Source organism: Panthera uncia, chromosome B1 (assembly GCF_023721935.1).
Source record: "Panthera uncia isolate 11264 chromosome B1, Puncia_PCG_1.0, whole genome shotgun sequence".
NCBI lineage: Eukaryota > Metazoa > Chordata > Mammalia > Carnivora > Felidae > Panthera > Panthera uncia.
In genome coordinates this window covers 58388268-58406376 of record NC_064811.1, presented here as the reverse complement: position 1 = coordinate 58406376, position 18109 = coordinate 58388268, and the positions used below count along the sequence as shown (strand labels likewise).

Here is an 18109-nt window from a genome sequence, read left to right as displayed (position 1 = left end):
TTTAAAGCCAATTCTCCCTCTTGTTTAAGTTAGACGACACCTACTTAAGTTCATCTGCCCTGTTTTGTAAATGTATTTCTCTTTCTCACCCCTTTAGCTTTCCCCATGTATCTTACAGTCTGGCAGTAGAACATATTAAATTGATTTTCCACCTCTTCCAACTCAGAAATTCATAGTCTAAGAAGCAAAGTCAAGAAAAAGGTTAAGCTGAAAATGACTATCCTTCTTAGAGCTGAGATGTGGAGTGAATAAAGAGAGATTCTCAGCAGGAAACAGAGTAAGGAGAGTGAACGCCTTTCTAGTTCTTCCTGAGCGATGACTTTATAGTCTTTCCTCATTATTGTGATTGAAATGTTATTCATTCTCTGGTCAGATATATTTTATTCAAATGTAAACTCAAAAGCATTTTCAGATCAAGATATAAAGTGTTGTGGTTTTTTTTTTTTTAAGTATTATAGTGTCTTTTTTTTTTTTTTTTCCCCATCCATCACAGCCCCAACACATATTGTTTGCTGTATTTATTAGTTTCACTGGACACTTTTCCCTCTATACACACACTATCCAAATTTCTTTCCTGGTTCATTTAGTACCAGGAAAGCGGTAGGCATGTCGCAGAGTATCATTAAGCCATTGTCTTAATCAACATATTTGTCACAAAAGATACAACGTCAGCAAGGTTCATGAGGAAGCATTAACAAATTTCTTGAGTCACTGAAATTTCACAAGCCTATTAGTTGGCACTTGAGGTAAATAATGTTTTGCTAGCTTTTGCTGATTCAGTAAATATTAAGTATCTAGTATGTGCCAGATGTTTAAAAGTTCTCCGCATTGGGTGACTTGGTCATTGTGCTATTTCTTTTTTTTAAAAATGAGACCTCAGGGCGCCCGGAGGCAGCTCAGTCGGTGAAGTGTCCAACTTCGTCTCAGGTCATGACCTCGCGGTTTGTGGGTTCAAGCCCCACGTCGGGCTCTGTGCTGACAGCTCTGAGCCTGGAGCCTGCTTGGGATTCTGTCTCCTGCTCTCTCTGCCCCTCCCTCGCTCATGCTCAGTCTCTGTCTCTCTCTTTCAAAAATAAATACACATAATTTTTTTTTTTTACAGTGAGACCTCAAATACTGGTGCAAAGCAATCGGTCACCAATACCAATGTGCTGTCGTTACCACTATACTGCTAACTGTGCTAACTGTATTACTGTCATTTGCACCTGGTAGGTTGTTTCTGTTTTTGTTTTTGTTTCCATGAAGAGAAACACAATACAAACTCTGAAAAACTGGCTTACTAAGTGGATAAAAGATACTTTGAAGTCAGTTATTCAATGAAAAGAGGCTTATACAAAATAGTATGTTTAAACAAATGCTAGAAAGTTAGTGTCAAAGTTTTTGGGTTTTAAAATAACTGGGCAGCCTTTTTATGGATCCAACATTGTCACGCTGTTTATTAGTTTAATTCTTCTGGTGTGGTAAGTTACTTTATCTCTTTTTCCTTTAAGTCATTGTATAAATAGCAGAGTCCCAGTCATTTAGGAAACTAGCAAGGTTTCAAAGACTCAAACAACTTATCTGTTAGCTCTTTTGAAAGAAAATATCTAAACATTGGAGGAGCATTACCCACTAAAATAAAGCATAGATTAACTGTCATACGTAAAAGATTTTGAACTGACATCTCCCAAGTATGAAGGAAATAAGCTGTCATTCGCAAATTAGTCATAAAAGCAATTAGTACAGAAGATCTTGGGGATAATGCAATTTGGGGTCTTGCTGTCAAAGCACCTTAAGTAATCAATTGAAATACTAGAGGATAAAAGATTTCCTCTATGTGCTGAAGCCAAATATGTTTTCTGTATAATTCTCAGTTGACAAGAAGAACCCAGACCTTAGTTACTCTGGCACTCGGCACCCAGAGGTGAAGCCTGGGGTGGGGTGGGGTCAGGGAAGGAGTAGGGAGGGCGGAAGAATTGAGGGGGAGTGTCTTCCTGGGTGCTGTTGGACAGAAGCCCCGCAAAGGTTCGAGGAGCTGGGAATTTTCACTTTAATTTAATGCCAATTAATATTAGCCATTGAGCGTCAAATGCATAACGACCCTCTCGTGTAACAAGTCAAGCCCAAATTTAGTGGCTTACGACAATATATTATTTCTGATGGTTCCATATGTTAATGAGTGGTACTTGGACCTCACTTAAGTGGGTGTCATCAGAGCACAACTGGAAACGCTGAGAAGTCCCCCACATGGAAGGGCCTTGTGCCGGCTGCTGGGGTAACTTCATCCCCCTGCTCCTCCTTCTCTTTCAAGTAGCATTATTGTACTTCTCAGGAGAACAGAAAGAGTGGAAAGAAGGAAGGAAGGGAGAAAAAGATAGAAGGAAGGAGGGAGGAGAAAGGAGAGCTGGGAAGGGAAAAGAAGGAAGGAAGAAAAGTAAAAAGAAAAGGTAAGACAAGGCCCTCCACTCCCCCCCCCCCCCCTTCCTTCCCCTACTGTCCTCTCCTCCTTGCCCCCTCTGTTCCCCCCAATCTTTTCCATCTCCTCTCATCCCCTCCCGGCCTCTCCCCTTCTCTGACCTTTCCTCCCCCACCCTTCCCTCTTCTCTTCTCCTTTTTTCTCCCCTCCCCTGTCCCTGAAACCCAGATGCACCGCCCACACTCCTTCCCTTTCAGGATCCTCTGGATGGTGCACCACAGCTGTCTCCAGTTGCTGGAAATGATGGCTGCAGTCAGCTCACAACTGAGACCTTCTCTGGGCACAGCCCAGGGCCCCAGGGAAATGTCTCACCCAAAGTTGTCCCCACTCCCCAGAGGTAGCCCACATCTAATGACCTGTCAGTGGGAGAGTTTGGAGGTCTGCTCCCTTGCCACAATTCAGAATAACTCTGGAAGGCTACCCCAGCCCCAAAGCGTCTCATAGGATCGCCTGGTCTTCTATTGTAACAACAGCTCTCCTTCTCTCCGGTTCTTTACTTCCTGACAGATGTTAATCTTTAGAGCACTCCTCAGTAAACTTCCTGCACACAAAGGTCCTCTCAGGGTTTGATTCTGGGGAATCCCACCCAAGAGACTCTTTCTCTCTCTTTTAAAAAAATCTAGTCCCTTATCATTCAGCTTTCGAGTAAAGCTTTGTCAGAGAGAAGTCAGTATATTGGCCGCCATAAGACCTTAACTTAGGCTGAAAGCTTCTCATTTTTGTAATCTCCGTATCTCAAGAATCCTGTACTGGGTCTATTCTGTAACAAGATTACCAATAAATGGGTATTGATGGATGAATATTTATAAGAAGAAAAATATACCGTATATGTTGGTAATACTAACACATGAATGACAGAAAAAAAATACAGAGAATATGAATACATTGTTCCCAGAAGCTTCTTAAAAATGACTTGTGGAAACAAATCCTGCGCTAAAACTTAAGGATCCATGCATAGATAGAAAGAATACAGATACACTTGAACAAAAAGATGGCACTTAAGCTACAGAGCTCTCAGTTTTCTGACTTTAAATTAGGGAATAGGAACTAATATTTGTCAAGTACCTACTCTGTTCCAGGATCAGCCCTTAGTGCCTGTGAGACAGATATTATTACTGTACTGATTTTACAGATGAGAAACCCGAGGGATGGAGATGTTAAATAAATTGCCAAGGTCAAATAGCTGGAAGTACTCAAAACCAGATTTGAAACATAATTACCCTGACTTTGTATTGTACCACAAACTGTAAAGAATTACAATTACTGACCTTTCCAGCTGGAAACCAGTTAGCGATTTTTCTCTTTGTTCATCCTAGAGGTGGGTCAGAAACAATCATCCCACATTTATGTGGCAGTGGAATCACATCTTTTAAGAATGTGGTTTTTGGGGCGCCTGGGTGGCTCAGTCGGTTAAGCGTCCAACTTCGGCTCAGGTCATGGTCCGTGAGTTCAAGCCCCGCGTGGGGCTCTGTGCTGACACCTCAGAGCCTAGAGCCCGTTTCAGATTCTTTGTCTCCCTCTCTCTCTGCCCTTCCCCTGTTCATGCTCTGTCTCTCTCTGTCTCAAAAATAAATAAACGTTTAAAAAAAATTAAGAAAAAAAGAATGTGGTTTTTACAGAGGAGGTACGGGTTCTTGCAATTTCTCAATATTTACGAAATAGGACTCTAGACTTCATAGAAAGAAACTTTTGCATGTAAACTCTAAGTCTCCCTATGTCATTATTTCACTGTACATATTTGAAGTATGAACAATCCTTTTCGGGAATATAATGTTAATTTTGCTGACTAAAAGCAAACCAGGACGGTCAGCCAAAATTACAATCATGTGCATTCTCTCTGTCTTCTGTGATTCAGTCAGGGAGGCAAATCAAAATCCCCAGGTACTCATTCTGTCTGGTAAATTTCTCAATTTGTAACATCCAGGAAAGACTTTTGAAGTTAAATACAATATGAGAGCTACCCGCAGTGATTTTCCTTATGCAAGAATTACAAGTATGATAGAAAAACAAAGCCACTAGTCAGATTTATCATAGATCTTGTCATACCTTCAAGAATTGAAGGATTATGTGAATGTGTCACACCCAGAGGCAAGCAGGAAAATGTGGTAAAATGAAGGGCATTAATTAAACATTGGAAATTGTCTGGAGGGGGGCAGTAACAGATATTTTAGCTGGCCTCTTGTTCAAGTCCTAGTGCTTTCATAACTGAGAGTGAGTTTCAGATAGACAGTAGAGTGAATGTGATATTTAGGAGTTTGTGTGAGGAAAATGTATCTCTAGAAGACTTACAGTGGGTTAATTTCCCCCAGATATATTAGTCGTTGAATTTGCTAGTGGTAAGATAAATGGTAATGCTATTATTAGTGAGTAGTAACTGCCAATGAGGGTCTTGTATAGGTTATACTTCCGTAATATCATCTCTTTTCTTTATAGAACAACCAATTATAGCATGAGCATGACAAACAGAATTGCAAGAATACTACAAATGAGGTCTTACTCTATGGTCTATAAAGAAACCAAACTTATAAGTCTTGTTTCTGGGTAAAACAAAGATCTTGAATGATGGCAAAGAAAAAAGTAATCAGTAATGTTTATTTCTTCCAGAACGTACATTTCACCTCTCGAAAGGACATTTAATATGCTTTCATTTATTATTGTCAAGCACTGACTCAATGAGTATTTTGGGGCTGGTATGACAAATAGGAGATTATTTAAAACACTGAAATTTATAGTTCACACATCTATGGTAATTTGATTTGCTTTCTCAATGTTTCCCTAATATTAGTATATGATTCATAGGTCCAAAGGGAAAAAAGTACTACTTGGGAGAGTAAAAAGATCATGAAAGTTTAAAAATTTTTGAGGTATTTTGTTTTTTTTCAATATTGCTAAAAAATTGGTCAGTAAACCATCTCTTTAAAATTTTCCATACCTTTGTATCTTCCTGTCTTTCTCCCTCTTCTGTGTTACGTAGAGCTATATTAATATATAATAATGATGTATTACTATAATTACTGTAATAATACATTAATAATATGTTAATAACATATACTAATCTAATAGGTGTTTTATGTATAAGGAGAGAGATGAAAAGATGTAGAATAATTTAGCTTAGATACAGATGTGTTAATAATATAGTAGCATGTACTAATAAATGCATATGCACCAATATAAGCATATATATTGATCCAGTTGGTGTATGTGTATATGCATATCAATTGGATTAGTCTCCTTCCTTTCATTTTCCTGCTTTTCCTAAGGATGAGTTATTTACATGAAATTGCTATTTTGATACTGAGAGACAGTGGGACTCCTTCAGTCCGGACCAGTCTTCTGCTTAAGCACCTACTATGGGCTAGGCAATGGCCTAAAAACAGCAACGAATGTGACAAAGGTATTCTGGCGCTCATGGAGCTCACAGTGAAGCTGGAATAGACCCTAAATAAATGACCACAGGGATCTAGTCTCTGTGGATTCTACAGTCATGTCAGTGGCAAAATGTTATGAAGGAAAAGAACAAAGTGCTATGAGAGGATGTAAAAGAGGCCTTCATCTGGGGAGGGCAAGGATCAGTGAGGTCCTCAGTGACAGGTCAACTGACCTCAAAGGGAGAATGGAGTTAGCCACGTGAAAGTGAGGAGTAGATGTTACAGGTTGAGGGGACTACCTACCCCAGGGCTCTTGTTAGATTACTTGCAGACAAGCTGAAGAAAAGAGAGTAAAGGAATTACCATTTATGCAACATCACATTGAGCAGGTTACTGATGTTAGGGCACTGTCTAATAACCTGAGGTTCGGGATAATTTATTAATTCCTTAAGTCAATCTGTGGCAGGTATTGGGGATGCAGAGATGCATATGGTTGACAATCGAGGAGAACTCTTACGTATAAAGAATAAAGAAATTCACAAACAAACAAAAAACCCCACGATACAATATTTGCTATTCAAAAACACTGAAATATTTAGAAGATCCTTAGGAGAACACCAAAATGGAAACCACAAATTCTTCTGGGAGTGCCAAGGAAGACTCCCTGAGGTAAGCATTGTTTGAGCTGAGTTCTAAAGGATGAATAAGCTTCCTCCTACAGGCAGAAAGTGGTGAGGCCCTTCCAGGTAGAGGCCCTACCAAATGCAAAGGTGTGGACCCAGGAAAGAACACTCCCAATTAGGGAACTAATAAGCTCTTGATTGCAAGGGTGCAAAGGACCCGTGAAGTTAAAGTAGTCATCAGGAGTCAGTCAGATGAGACAGAACCGAATATGCCATGTTTCACAATTTTTATTTCCCATCTAGGAAATAGGGAACCAGTTAACGATTTACGGCAAGGAAGCCTTACCTTAAATTTGTGTTTTCTAAACAGCCCAAAGGCTGATGGTACTCTGAAGGAGTAACTGGAAGGGGACTGATCTTGGAGAAAGGTTGAACTTATACAGTGGGCCCCAGGGGAAATGAGGGTCCTCTCTGCTAGCCAGAGAGCAGCATAGTTATTTCTCAGATAATGTAGAATTAAAGATAAAGCAAAGTTTTTGCAACAGTATCAGAAGGAAGAAACAACATAAGTAAATTTTATATATCTTTTATTTTTTCCAAAGAACAGAAGAAGTACCATAAACCAGTAAGACATATGATGAAAAGTAATTTTGACATTGCAGGTGTGATGCATAGGTAATTCTTTATAACAAAATGGTCAAAACCTCAACCTGCGTATATTTCTTGAAAACCAAATGTGAATCTATATTTAAATGGCGCAAATACACTTTCAAAACTGCCGGAGTACAGGTCATGGTTAAGTTTGCCTTTGTTGCTAAAAAATGCAAACAATGCATTTCTATAAAAACTGGAAGTAGGGAATTTACCTATTTCCTAGCTTCTTCATTTATCCAAAACATCTTTAGTGACTAGAATAAAAGTACTCCTAGCAAAATGGTTAATATATACCATAAAATCAAAGTTTAACAAGTAAGTCATGACATTATGCCATACTAAGAAGACATCAAATGTCTAAAGTTATAGGAAAAGAATATATTAGTCCTTATAGAACTTAAACATTTAAAAATTCTAAATAAGGAAATATATTTTATACAGATAACTGCACGATACGCTCAGCTTTCTAAGGCAATACAACTCAGCATTTCAGGTCTAAGAGCAAGGAGTTCTCCTGACATATTCCCCAAGAAACAATACTATAACATTTCCTATTTCATGAGGAGTAAAGATAGCAATATATCTTCACATACAGCATTCTAATGAAATACCATTCACACATGAAATCCCCAGCCTCCTCAGTAACAGTATCAGGAATATATTCTAAAATGACAAAAGTCACCTTGAACGATTAACAACCAGTGATTTTTGACTCACAGTTCAGTCAATTGCCAAAGGTTTCAATAGCACAGCAGGCAAAATAACAGCAAATAAATAGCAGGGAATACTATGTGAAGTACTTCAGGACCGGGGCATTAAGCTGGAAGGACAAAAATAAATCTTCGCTCAGCCCTTCTCTCACAAGTAGGGAGTTCATGAAGAAGCCTAACTCCTGGAGAAAACCAGCCCTTGCTTTTGTCTTCACTGGGTCCTGAGACACGCAGAAAACGGCTTGGCCAAGGAACTGGGCAATTTTTTCCAACGCATGGTCCTTTCTCTTAATCAGCCTTTTTCCCACTGTTGAGAAAAGAATTGTATCAGTTGAACCGAATTTCCACACTCTCTCTACTCCAACCTGTTTTCAGAACACAGAGCTTAAGCCCAATGAAAAGCCAAGGGTGGACTCAAGGACTATACTCACAACAAAATACATTTCAGCCACGATCTCTATGGAACCCTCTATGACAATTAGATTGGTGATAAAAAAGTTTCCCCAGGACTTTGCTGAACAGTCCCCCCCCCCGCCCCCTCTTCAAGGATCTTTTATCCCAAGCGTGGTCTCCAACGGGTAGGCAAAGACAGCCGTTGCAGAGAATAAGGAACTTGAGAAGTCTAATCTCTCAAAAGAGATTACAAAGCACAAAGATCAAAGGGACAGTGTACCTGTCTAAGATTTTCTGGATGGCTTTCTTCATCACAGGGGTTTCTGGGTCCAGACAGACTTCCTTCTTGTTCTTCAGGGTGGCTCTGCAGACACACACACACACAAAAGGATGAGCCCTCGAGCCACGGGAGCTGAAGACTCGGGCTGAGGGACTTCTCTCCTGTCAAGGTCACAGTGGACACCGCGGCGCACGAGGACTTACATGACTTCCACCTTGGGACACTGTGGCCCGGCCGCGATCACCTGCATTTTAGCGATCATTTTGGGATGAATCCCCGGTGTGGTGGTTAAACACACGCAACGCAGCTCCCTCACTATGACCGCGACGGGACCGGCTGGGGCACAGAGACAGAGGGAGAGAGACACCGTTATAGGGCAGGTGGGAGGAGAGCTCTCCCCGCGCCCGCCGGCCCGGGGCACCTCCCCGCTCCCGGGGCGGCCACGGAGGCTGGGCGCGCCGCCCTGCCCGGGTGCGTGCCGCGTGCCGTGCGCTCTCACCGCTGGCGAGGGGCCCCGGCGGCGTCAGCAGCAGCAGCAGCAGGAGCAGCGCGCACAGCGAGCCCGAAAGGCGGGGGGCGCGGGCGGCGCGGCTCGGCGGGAGGCTCATGGCGGCCACGAGTGCGGCGAGGGGTGCGGGTTCCAGAGGCGGGAGAGGAGCCCGGATTTGAAGCTCCCTCGCACTGTGGCTTCCCCAAGTTCTCCGCATCCCTTTTATCGGCACGGGCCCCTTCCCCCCTCCGCAGGAAGCTCAAGCCTTGGGATGCTTGGGAAACTCCCTGGAGGGGGGGTGCGGGGAGGGGGCTGGGTGGAGGGGGGCTGAGCAGAAGGAGTTGAGGAGGAGGGCGGCTGGGAGGAGCTCCCTGCACCGGTGGCGCGGTGGGTGGACTTGGTAGCCGCGCCCCGTGGAGGATGGAGCTGCTGCTCCCGCCGGCGGTGGGGAGCGATCCTGCAGGGATTTCATCCCGTAGGCCAGCCGGGGCAAGCGCAGGCCAGCTTCTCCTGGGGACAGAGCCCTTTGCGGGTTGTCCCTGGTTTCCGGCTGAAGAGGAAGACCGGAACCAAACTGGCAGGTTTGACTTCAGACAAATTTCTGAACCTTCTTGCTTATTTATCATCATCACCACCACCACCACCACCATTCAGGAAATGTCAGCGGTGGTGGAAACTGCGCTGAACTGAAAGGCACTCCTCTCCTGCTTTCAGGCGGGTCATTCTAGGTTCTTCGAATCAACTTACGATCCTTTGGACTTCGGCTAGCCTCAGAGGCCAAGATACTTCGATGGAGGTGTCTCTACTCCAGCTTGGAGTCAGTGGCAGGAAGGGACTCCCAAAGCAATTCTAACTGGAAATGCCACCCTTGTAGTTTGCAGCAAGCATATGCACGTCCGGGTGGTCTTTAAAAATCTTCAAAAATCACTCAGCTCACTCAGCAAACTGGCCTGGAAGATAGTGATTTGCTTTCCACTGTTCAGTACGCTAGTGAAGCCGAGGAGGTACGGTCTTTGGGGATGTGATGGGGTTGGGTGAGCGCAGACTTAAGCGGTGACAGAGAGCTGAGCCTCGTCCAGCTCCAGACTCTAGCCAAGTGTGTAACTGACCCAATTTGGCCAAGCTGTGGCAGGCTGCCAAGTCTGAGGGATTCTTCTGGGCGTTTGGTCTGGGCATTTGAATCAATTTCGTAGCAAGACAGCACCCACTCTGGCCTCACTCAACTTCACAGAAGGAAAGGGGGATCAAAGACATTGGCTTCTGGAATGATTTAGCTTCATGGTTAGTGGCTGCTTTAATGCACAGGCCTGCTTTAATCCAAGTGAGCTCGGAGCTGCCCCCTGAAGTTAAGAGGTGAAGTGCCTTCCTCACCCTCTCTCATAACTGTGGAAACGGTTAGAACACTCAAGTATTAATGGCCAGGCCTTTCACGCGTCTACTTCCGTGCAAGGCATGAGTATGATATTGGAATGACACCTAGATTTTCTTTCATGGCAATCTAACTAGATCCTCTTCGGGATTGTTCTCGGTACCCTTGTCCTCACGGTAGGCCAGCAAAAGCGATGGGTAAACATGATGGCAGTTGGAAGCTACTACTTTCCTTGTCCCTCAAGACCCTGGGGAGTTGCATTGACTCCTCCATGTACCTTCCTGGGCAGAACATCACCACCACCTTGGCGGGCAAGGGGGAAGTCTCATAAACCTTTAGAACTTTTGGTCTGGAAGGAAACTTGAAAAATTCTCTAGTGGAGGGAGGCTGGGAGGCTTGGCCTCACTTTGTGGGGAAGCTAGATGGGAAGTTCGCTATCCTGCACAGCTTCCTGATACCATCAGCATCAGACCTGACTCAGCTGATACAACCCTTCGTCCTTCTAGGGAGTGGTAATCTGGGAAAACAGCCTGCAGATTTTTTAGATTGGCTTTTTAGAGATTAGACTGCATATAAAGACCAAAGGTAAACCTCACTGATACGGAGAAAATAAAAGTTCAAAAATGTGACTAAAAATCGTGGGCAATTAAATTCAACTTGACCGAAGCGGGGAAACCACAATATGATAAGGCTCTGGGGGAAAAAACCCACCATAATGACATAGGTTATTGAGGGGTGTGTGTGTGTGTGTGTGTGTGTGTGTGTGTGTATTTAGGTTAGTTCCAAATAATCTATTTTAAATATAAATGAACATATGAGTTATTTTGGCATGAAATGGTGAGTTTGGAGAACGGTCATGAGACGTGATTTCCAGTTCCTCCCGATACTCTTATAGCTTTTCTTGCTTCACTTGGTTTGTACTCTGAATCAACTTGCCGTGGATTATTTGTGAAATATAAGGCAAAAAAAATTTTTTTTTGCAGCTGGCAAGCAGATAATAGAAAGTCCCCGCTAGAAGTGGGTTGTTGGGTTGCCCAACCTAACCAGGAAACAGTGTGCAACTTAACCTGGGTTCTCACTGAAATCATGCTGGCCCTTTGCCCATGTGTAACTCTTGTCTAGGCAATGCTGGTGTGGGCCTTCTGCAAAGACAGATAAGCATGGGGATGATCCAAAGACTCCCTGCAGTTGGGAGTGAAAGCACCAAGTACCATAGGAGGCAGAGTTCTTTAAAAGCGGTTGTTTCTTCTTTCTCATGGCCAAGCCATTTGCAGCAACGTGGATGGAACTGCAGGGTATTATGCTAAGTGAAATAAATCAGTCAGAGAAAGATAGATATCAGATGGTTTCACTCATATGTGGATCTTGAGAAGCTTAACAGAAGACCATGCGGGAGGGGAAGGGGAAAAAAAAGTTACAAACAGAGAGGGAGGGAGACAAACCATAAGAGACTGTTAATTTTTTTTTTTTTTTTACATTTATTTTTGAGAGACAGAGAGAGAGAGACAGAGCACAAGTGGGGCAGGGGCGGAGAGCGAATGAGACCCAGAATCCGAAGCAGTTTCCAGGCTCTGAGCTGTCAGCCCAGAGCCTGATGCGGGGCTCGAACTCACAAACCATGAGATCATGACCCAACTGAGCCACCCAGGTGCCCCAAGGAGACTTAAATACAGAGAACAAACTGAGGGTTGATGGGGGGCGGAGGACAGGGGAAAGTGGGTGGTGCGCATTGAGGAGGGCCCTTGTTGGGACGAGCACTGGGTGTTGTATGGAAACCAACTTGACAATAAATTATTTAAAAAAAAAATAAAAGCAGTTGTTTCTTTATTCCCCTTTTAAAGGGAAGCCATTTGCCTTTCCGGCACTCTGTCTAGGTAGTGGAGAAAGGCAACATGATATTTTTGTCCCAAACTATAATAAAACAATCTGCAAAATGACATTGATATCTTGATAGCCTGAAAGATTTATTTGTTTGACAGAAGCAATAGATTTTTGGGGACACCTGGGTGGCTCAGTCAGTGAAGCGTCTGACTTCGGCTCAGGTCATGATCTCACAGTTTGGGAGAACTTGAACCCACAAACCACAAGATCATGACCTGAGACGAAGTTGGACGCTGTTGTCTATCTGCATGTCCTCTTTGGAAAACTGTCTATTTAGATCCTCTTTCCATTTTTTAAATTGGATTTTTTTCTTTGTTTTTGAACTGTATGAGGTCTTTATATATTTTGGATATTAATTCCTTATGTAACGGATAAGGAGTTGCAAAAATCTTCGTATGATTTGCAAAAATCTTTTCCTATGCAATAGGTTGATGATGATTTCTTTTGCTGTGCAGGAGCTCTTTGTTTTAACGTAATCCCATTTGTTTATTTTTTCTTTTCACAAAAAAATGTTAATGTTTTTCAGATTACAAACCATGTTCTACACAGTCACTAGCAAGTACCCCATGGCTGTCCACATCTGGTTAGCCACTTGTATTGCCCAACAACCATATTTTAATCTGTTGAAATCCTCAGTCTGTGTATTCCTAGCCTTTGAAGCAACAATGATGTCAAACATCTGAGAGATTTCCAGGTTCTCCAGCCTGAAACCATCACCTGCTTTCCAAATTCCTCTCTTCCTTCAAGACCTGTGTGAAGTCCCATCTTCTTTGAGAAAGGTTTATCCTGACAAAGCCAATTAATATGTATTTTCTTTTCATCTTCAGCCTTTGAACATCTAATGTACTTGCAATAACTATCTGATTAACAGAGTTTACTTATTCCTTAATTTTGCTTTTGTCTCTTTCCAGTCAACTATAAATCAGGGACAATGGAAGTGTTGAATCACTACATTGTACACCTGAAACCAATACATTGTATATTAACTAACTGGAATTTGTTTTTTTTTAAAGTTTATTTACTTATTTTGAGAGAGAGAGAGAGAGCGAGCACACAAGCAGGGGAGGAGCAGAGGGAGACAGGGAGAGAGAGAGAGAATCTTAAGCAGACTCCATACTGGAGCCTGAAACAGTGCTCGATCCTGTGACCCTGGGATCATGATCTGAGCCAAAATCAAGAGTCACTGAATGGACTGAGCCACCCAGGTGCCCCTTAACTAACTTGAATTTAAATAAAAACTTAAAAAAAATAAGATCAGTGGTAATGTCTTACATCTTTCACCTAATCTCTGTAAGTTCCAGGTTCAGTAACAGTCTAAGAACATTTAATGACAGATGATGATAACCTTTTATTTTGCAGTGTTCTTTGAATTACAAATGGCTGTTAAAGTCAAGGAGAAAAGAATAGGGTGGTTTGCTGCCATTAGTCATTTGAACTCCTCAATTTTGAATTAGCTTTGCCTGTGTTGGAAATTGTTTCTTGATTATTATTAGGGACAATTCAGATGATATTTTCAGTCTTTGGAACTTGAACTAGTCAAAAGAATGTTCAGAAACCAGCAGGATATTCGATATTGAAAGAAAACAGTATCAACAGTACAGATACAACTACAGTATCAACCAAATTACGTATTTTCTGGGACTTAGAGATTGTTGGAGATAAATGATAAGGGAAATTTCTGGTTGAGTTATGCTGTATTGGATGTTCACAGTGGGACTATTATTCTAAATTGATCTCTTCCAACCTAATCAAAGAGAGCTTTAATTGTATGATCATGCCTTAGGCCTTGTAAAATATTTTTCTAAGTTTCTATTGTTCTTTATTTGTACTACTCTTCATATTACTTTTAAGAAATGCTATATGCCTTACAGTAATTAAAGATGTAGACATATAATTGTCAGGTTAGGTGCATCAAGGATATCGGTATAAGAATTTCTCAATCACTAAGAGTTTAAGTAGAGGATAGAGTTACTTGCTTGCACGCAAAAAAAAAAAAAAAAAAAAAAAAAAAAAAAAAAAAGGAAGAAGCCAGCTACATCTTGGGTTAACTTTGCAATATCCATGCATTCTGTCTGCTTCCACACTGGCTTGGCAGTCCCATGAAGAAACAGTATTATGTAGGGAACAGCATTGCTTCAAAGTTGCCCCAATTGCACTGTGAAATGTCAGGAATGTTTTCCCTTCTATTGTCCATTATCTAATTTGCCTTGCTGCCCATTTCAGATGAAATCTGCTTGAGAAAGGAGTAAATCAACGAACCTTAATTGAATCCAAACTCAGCAGGACTCCAGAGAACCCTAAGGGAACATTTTCTTGAAATTTCCTGGTTGGATGGGGTAGCTAGTAATTTTTGTTCCTCTGTGCAAAGATGCAAAATGTTTTGTTGACAAGAGAAGATACAAAGATGAGGATTAAAAACATAAATGTTTTGAAAAACCCTGGATTTCTCAGAAATAGGAAGCATTCATTACTTTCTTCAGAAATTTGTTTTGGGCTCAGCAAAACAACAAAAGTCTTTTAGGGGTTTAGCTATTTTAAATAACTTTTTTGAGATGTCATTTATCTGATACTGACTGCGGAGTCCTTTATGAAAAATTAGGCTTCTAATGCTTGCATAATAATGGTCATTTACTATACTGTGTTTTGACTACCATTTACCTTCCTACCTTTTCTTTTTTAATTTAGGAGAATATCCATTTCTTCATGAACTCACAATATCTTTCATTCTCATTTAACATGTATTAGAATCTCCTTGATAGCTGATTTAGTAGGAATAATTGTGATGTATTTGCCTGTCTGTGGCTTATATACTCTGTAGATAATCAAAACCCTCTCTGTTGTCTTCCTTTGTCATCACTTGAATAGATGATGTCCATGAACTTAAAAGTCACACACACACACACACACACACACACACACACACCGCCACCATCAACGGCAACAATACTCCAGTCTAAATGTTTGTGCTTCCCTCCCCAAATTCGTATATTGAAATTCCTAACATTGTAGGATTGTAATAGGAGGCTAGACCTTTAGGAAGTAATTAAGTCATGCAGGCAGATCCCTCATGAATGCGATTAGCGTCCTTATAAGAGAGTCCCCACGGAGCTCCTGCACCCCTTCCTACCAAGTGAAGACACGAGTGAGGTGCCATCTATGAACCAGGAAGCAGGCTCTCACCAGACACTGAACCTGCCAGCACCTTGATCTTGAACTTCCCAGTGTCCAGAACTGTGAGAAATAAATTTCTGTTGTTTGTAAGATCAAGGGAAAAATAGGAACAGAGCATATCTTATAGTTGATTTCTTGCCACAAATTTTTTCGTAAATCTGATTATGAATTCTTAGTGAATAACTACTTTTATGCATTTTTGAAACATTGCCAAAAAGGAGGGAGTGGGGGTTAAGCAAAATGGGTGAAGGAAATGGGAGCTTCCAGTTGTGGAATGAAGAAATCATGGGGATGAAAGGTACAGCATAGGGAATATAGTCAATGATATTGTAATAGCGTTGTACGGTGACATATAGTAGCTACATTTGTGGTGAGCATAGCATAATGTATACAGTTGTCCGATCAATATGTTGTGCACTTGAAACTAATATAATGTTGTATGCCAACTATACTTCAATTTAAAAACATTTGATTAATTAAAAATTTACCAAAAAAAAAAAAAAAAAAAAGAAAGAAAGAAAGAAAAAAACCCCTTTCTCCCTGGCCACAGTTAATGGGTCAGAATGGACACATAACTAAAACAAAATTGTTAAGAATTAGGAAATTGATCCCATTGGCATAGAAGTGTTGCAATGCCAAAGCAAGTCACAAAATCCTAGAAATTCTGGCTACTGCTGAACTATGAGTATCTTATTAACAAGTTGAGATTTTAAAACATGGCTTCCTGCTGGAGAGTAAATCGACGAAACCACTTCACCAGAATGCTTTGCTTTGAATCATTTTGGTTTCCCAAAAATTCAGTATTAGTAAATCAGATGGGAGGTAATTTTCTTTGGAACAGGATGTCCTTTTGGAAACAATTTAATTTTCCCTGTTTTAAATTTGAGAACCAGAATGATAAATGCTATGACCAAGGACTATGTCATAGAAAAGATGAAAATGGTATCTCTAATGTACTTGAAGAAGACCAACACTGGTTTCTTTTATAATGTCATTATGTGAAAGTTTTTTGTAATAAATGAAAGTTATGAAAGTTGTATATGAAGTATACCCAATTAGCTTTCTATGATGGTTTGAAAATAAAATCATAATGTAAATCGAGGCAGTACAATTGGTGAAGGAAAAACTTGGCAAGCTGAACTTTAGTAACATTAAAATTTTCTGTTCTGTAGAGACACTACCAAGAAAATGAAAAGTTGAGCCACAGACTGGGATTAAATACTTGGAAAAGACATGTCTGATAAACGACTGTTGTCCAAAATAGGCAAAGAATGCTTAAAACTCAACAATAAGAAAACAAATGATATGATTGAAAAATCTCACAAATACCTTAATAGGCGCCACACTGAAAATATATATACAGATGGCAAATGAGCATATGAAAAGATGGTCCACATCATATATCATCAGGGAAATGCAAATTAAAAAAACAATGAAATATCACCACACACCTATTTGAATGGTCAAATCCAGAATATCAGTAACGAACAGCTGGTGAAGTCATGGAACAACAGAAACTCTTATACATTGCTGTTGAGAATGTAAAATGGCAGTTTCTTACAAAACTAAACAGGACTCTCCAGCAATCATGTTCCTTGGTATTTACCCAAAGGAGGTGAAAACTATGTCTGCATTTAAATCTGCAAACGGGTATTTATAGGAGCTTTATTCATAATTGCCAAAAGTTGGAAACAAGCAAGATTCATTAGATTAACAGATAAATAAACTGTGGTACATTCAGACAGTGGAGTGTTATTCAGGGCTGAGAAGAAAAGACATGGAGAAAGCTTAAATGAGTATTAATGAGCGAAAGAAGCCAATGTGAAAAGCCATACGATTCCCACTATATGACATTCTAGAAAAGGCCAAACTGTGGAGACAGTAAAAGGATCAATGGTTGCCAGGGGGTTAGGTGTTAGAGAGAAGGAGCACAGAGGATATTTAGAGCAGTGAAACTACTCCGTGTGATACTGTAATGGTTGATACCTGCCATTATATATTTGTGCAAATCCAGAGAATATACAACACCAAGAGTAAACACTAATGTTAACTGTGGACTCCAGATGTAGGTCATCAGTTGTAACAAATGCACCACTCTGATGGGGGAGGGTGTTGAAAACAGAGGTGGCTAAGCATATGTCAAGGAAGGGAATACATAGGCAATCTCTGTACCTTCTTCTTAATTTTGCTGTGAACCTAAAACTGCTCTAAAAAAATAAAGCCTATTTTAAAAATTTAAAAATTAAATTCTGAAAAGAAAAAAGACATTTCTTCAGTCATTAATTATTGCCTTATTTGGATTCTATCTATTTTCTTTCTTTTTTTTTTTAATTTCTTTTATTTTTTTTATTTTTTATTTTTTATTTTTTATTTATTTATTTTTTTTGGATTCTATCTATTTTCTATGCCACTAACTTTATGTGTAATCTTACAAAAATGTATCACTTCTTTAAATGAAACTACCAATACCTTTTATTTTTTTCACAAAGGCTATATTGAAAGGAACAAACAGGATAGCTATGATAACTTTTGAAAATATTTTCTTAATTTTTATGTTTTCAACTGAGATAAAATTTGCACAGTGAAATGCATACACCTTGAGTATAAATATATAGATCGCTGAATTTTGAAAAATGAAAACAATTACTTAAAATATAGAATGTTTTCATTGTCTCAGACAACCTCTACTTTTTAATTCAATCTATCATTTCCAAA

At 40.5% G+C, this 18109-nt stretch overlaps 2 protein-coding genes across 3 annotated transcripts in view; both read right to left on the bottom strand.

Annotated features, from left to right (window-relative positions):
• Positions 1-18109, bottom strand: part of MTHFD2L (methylenetetrahydrofolate dehydrogenase (NADP+ dependent) 2 like) — a 460807-nt gene that overhangs the window by 329769 nt on the left and 112929 nt on the right. The gene's annotated exons all lie outside the window — the stretch shown is intronic.
• On the bottom strand, positions 7017-9283 carry LOC125922820 (alveolar macrophage chemotactic factor-like). Its single transcript, XM_049630635.1, has 4 exons — positions 8983-9283; positions 8687-8819; positions 8484-8567; positions 7017-8117 (listed from the first exon to the last, which is right to left on the bottom strand). The coding sequence occupies exons 1-4, from the start codon at positions 9188-9190 to the stop codon at positions 8099-8101; spliced, it is 444 nt and encodes a 147-aa protein (XP_049486592.1). The 5' UTR covers positions 9191-9283; the 3' UTR covers positions 7017-8098.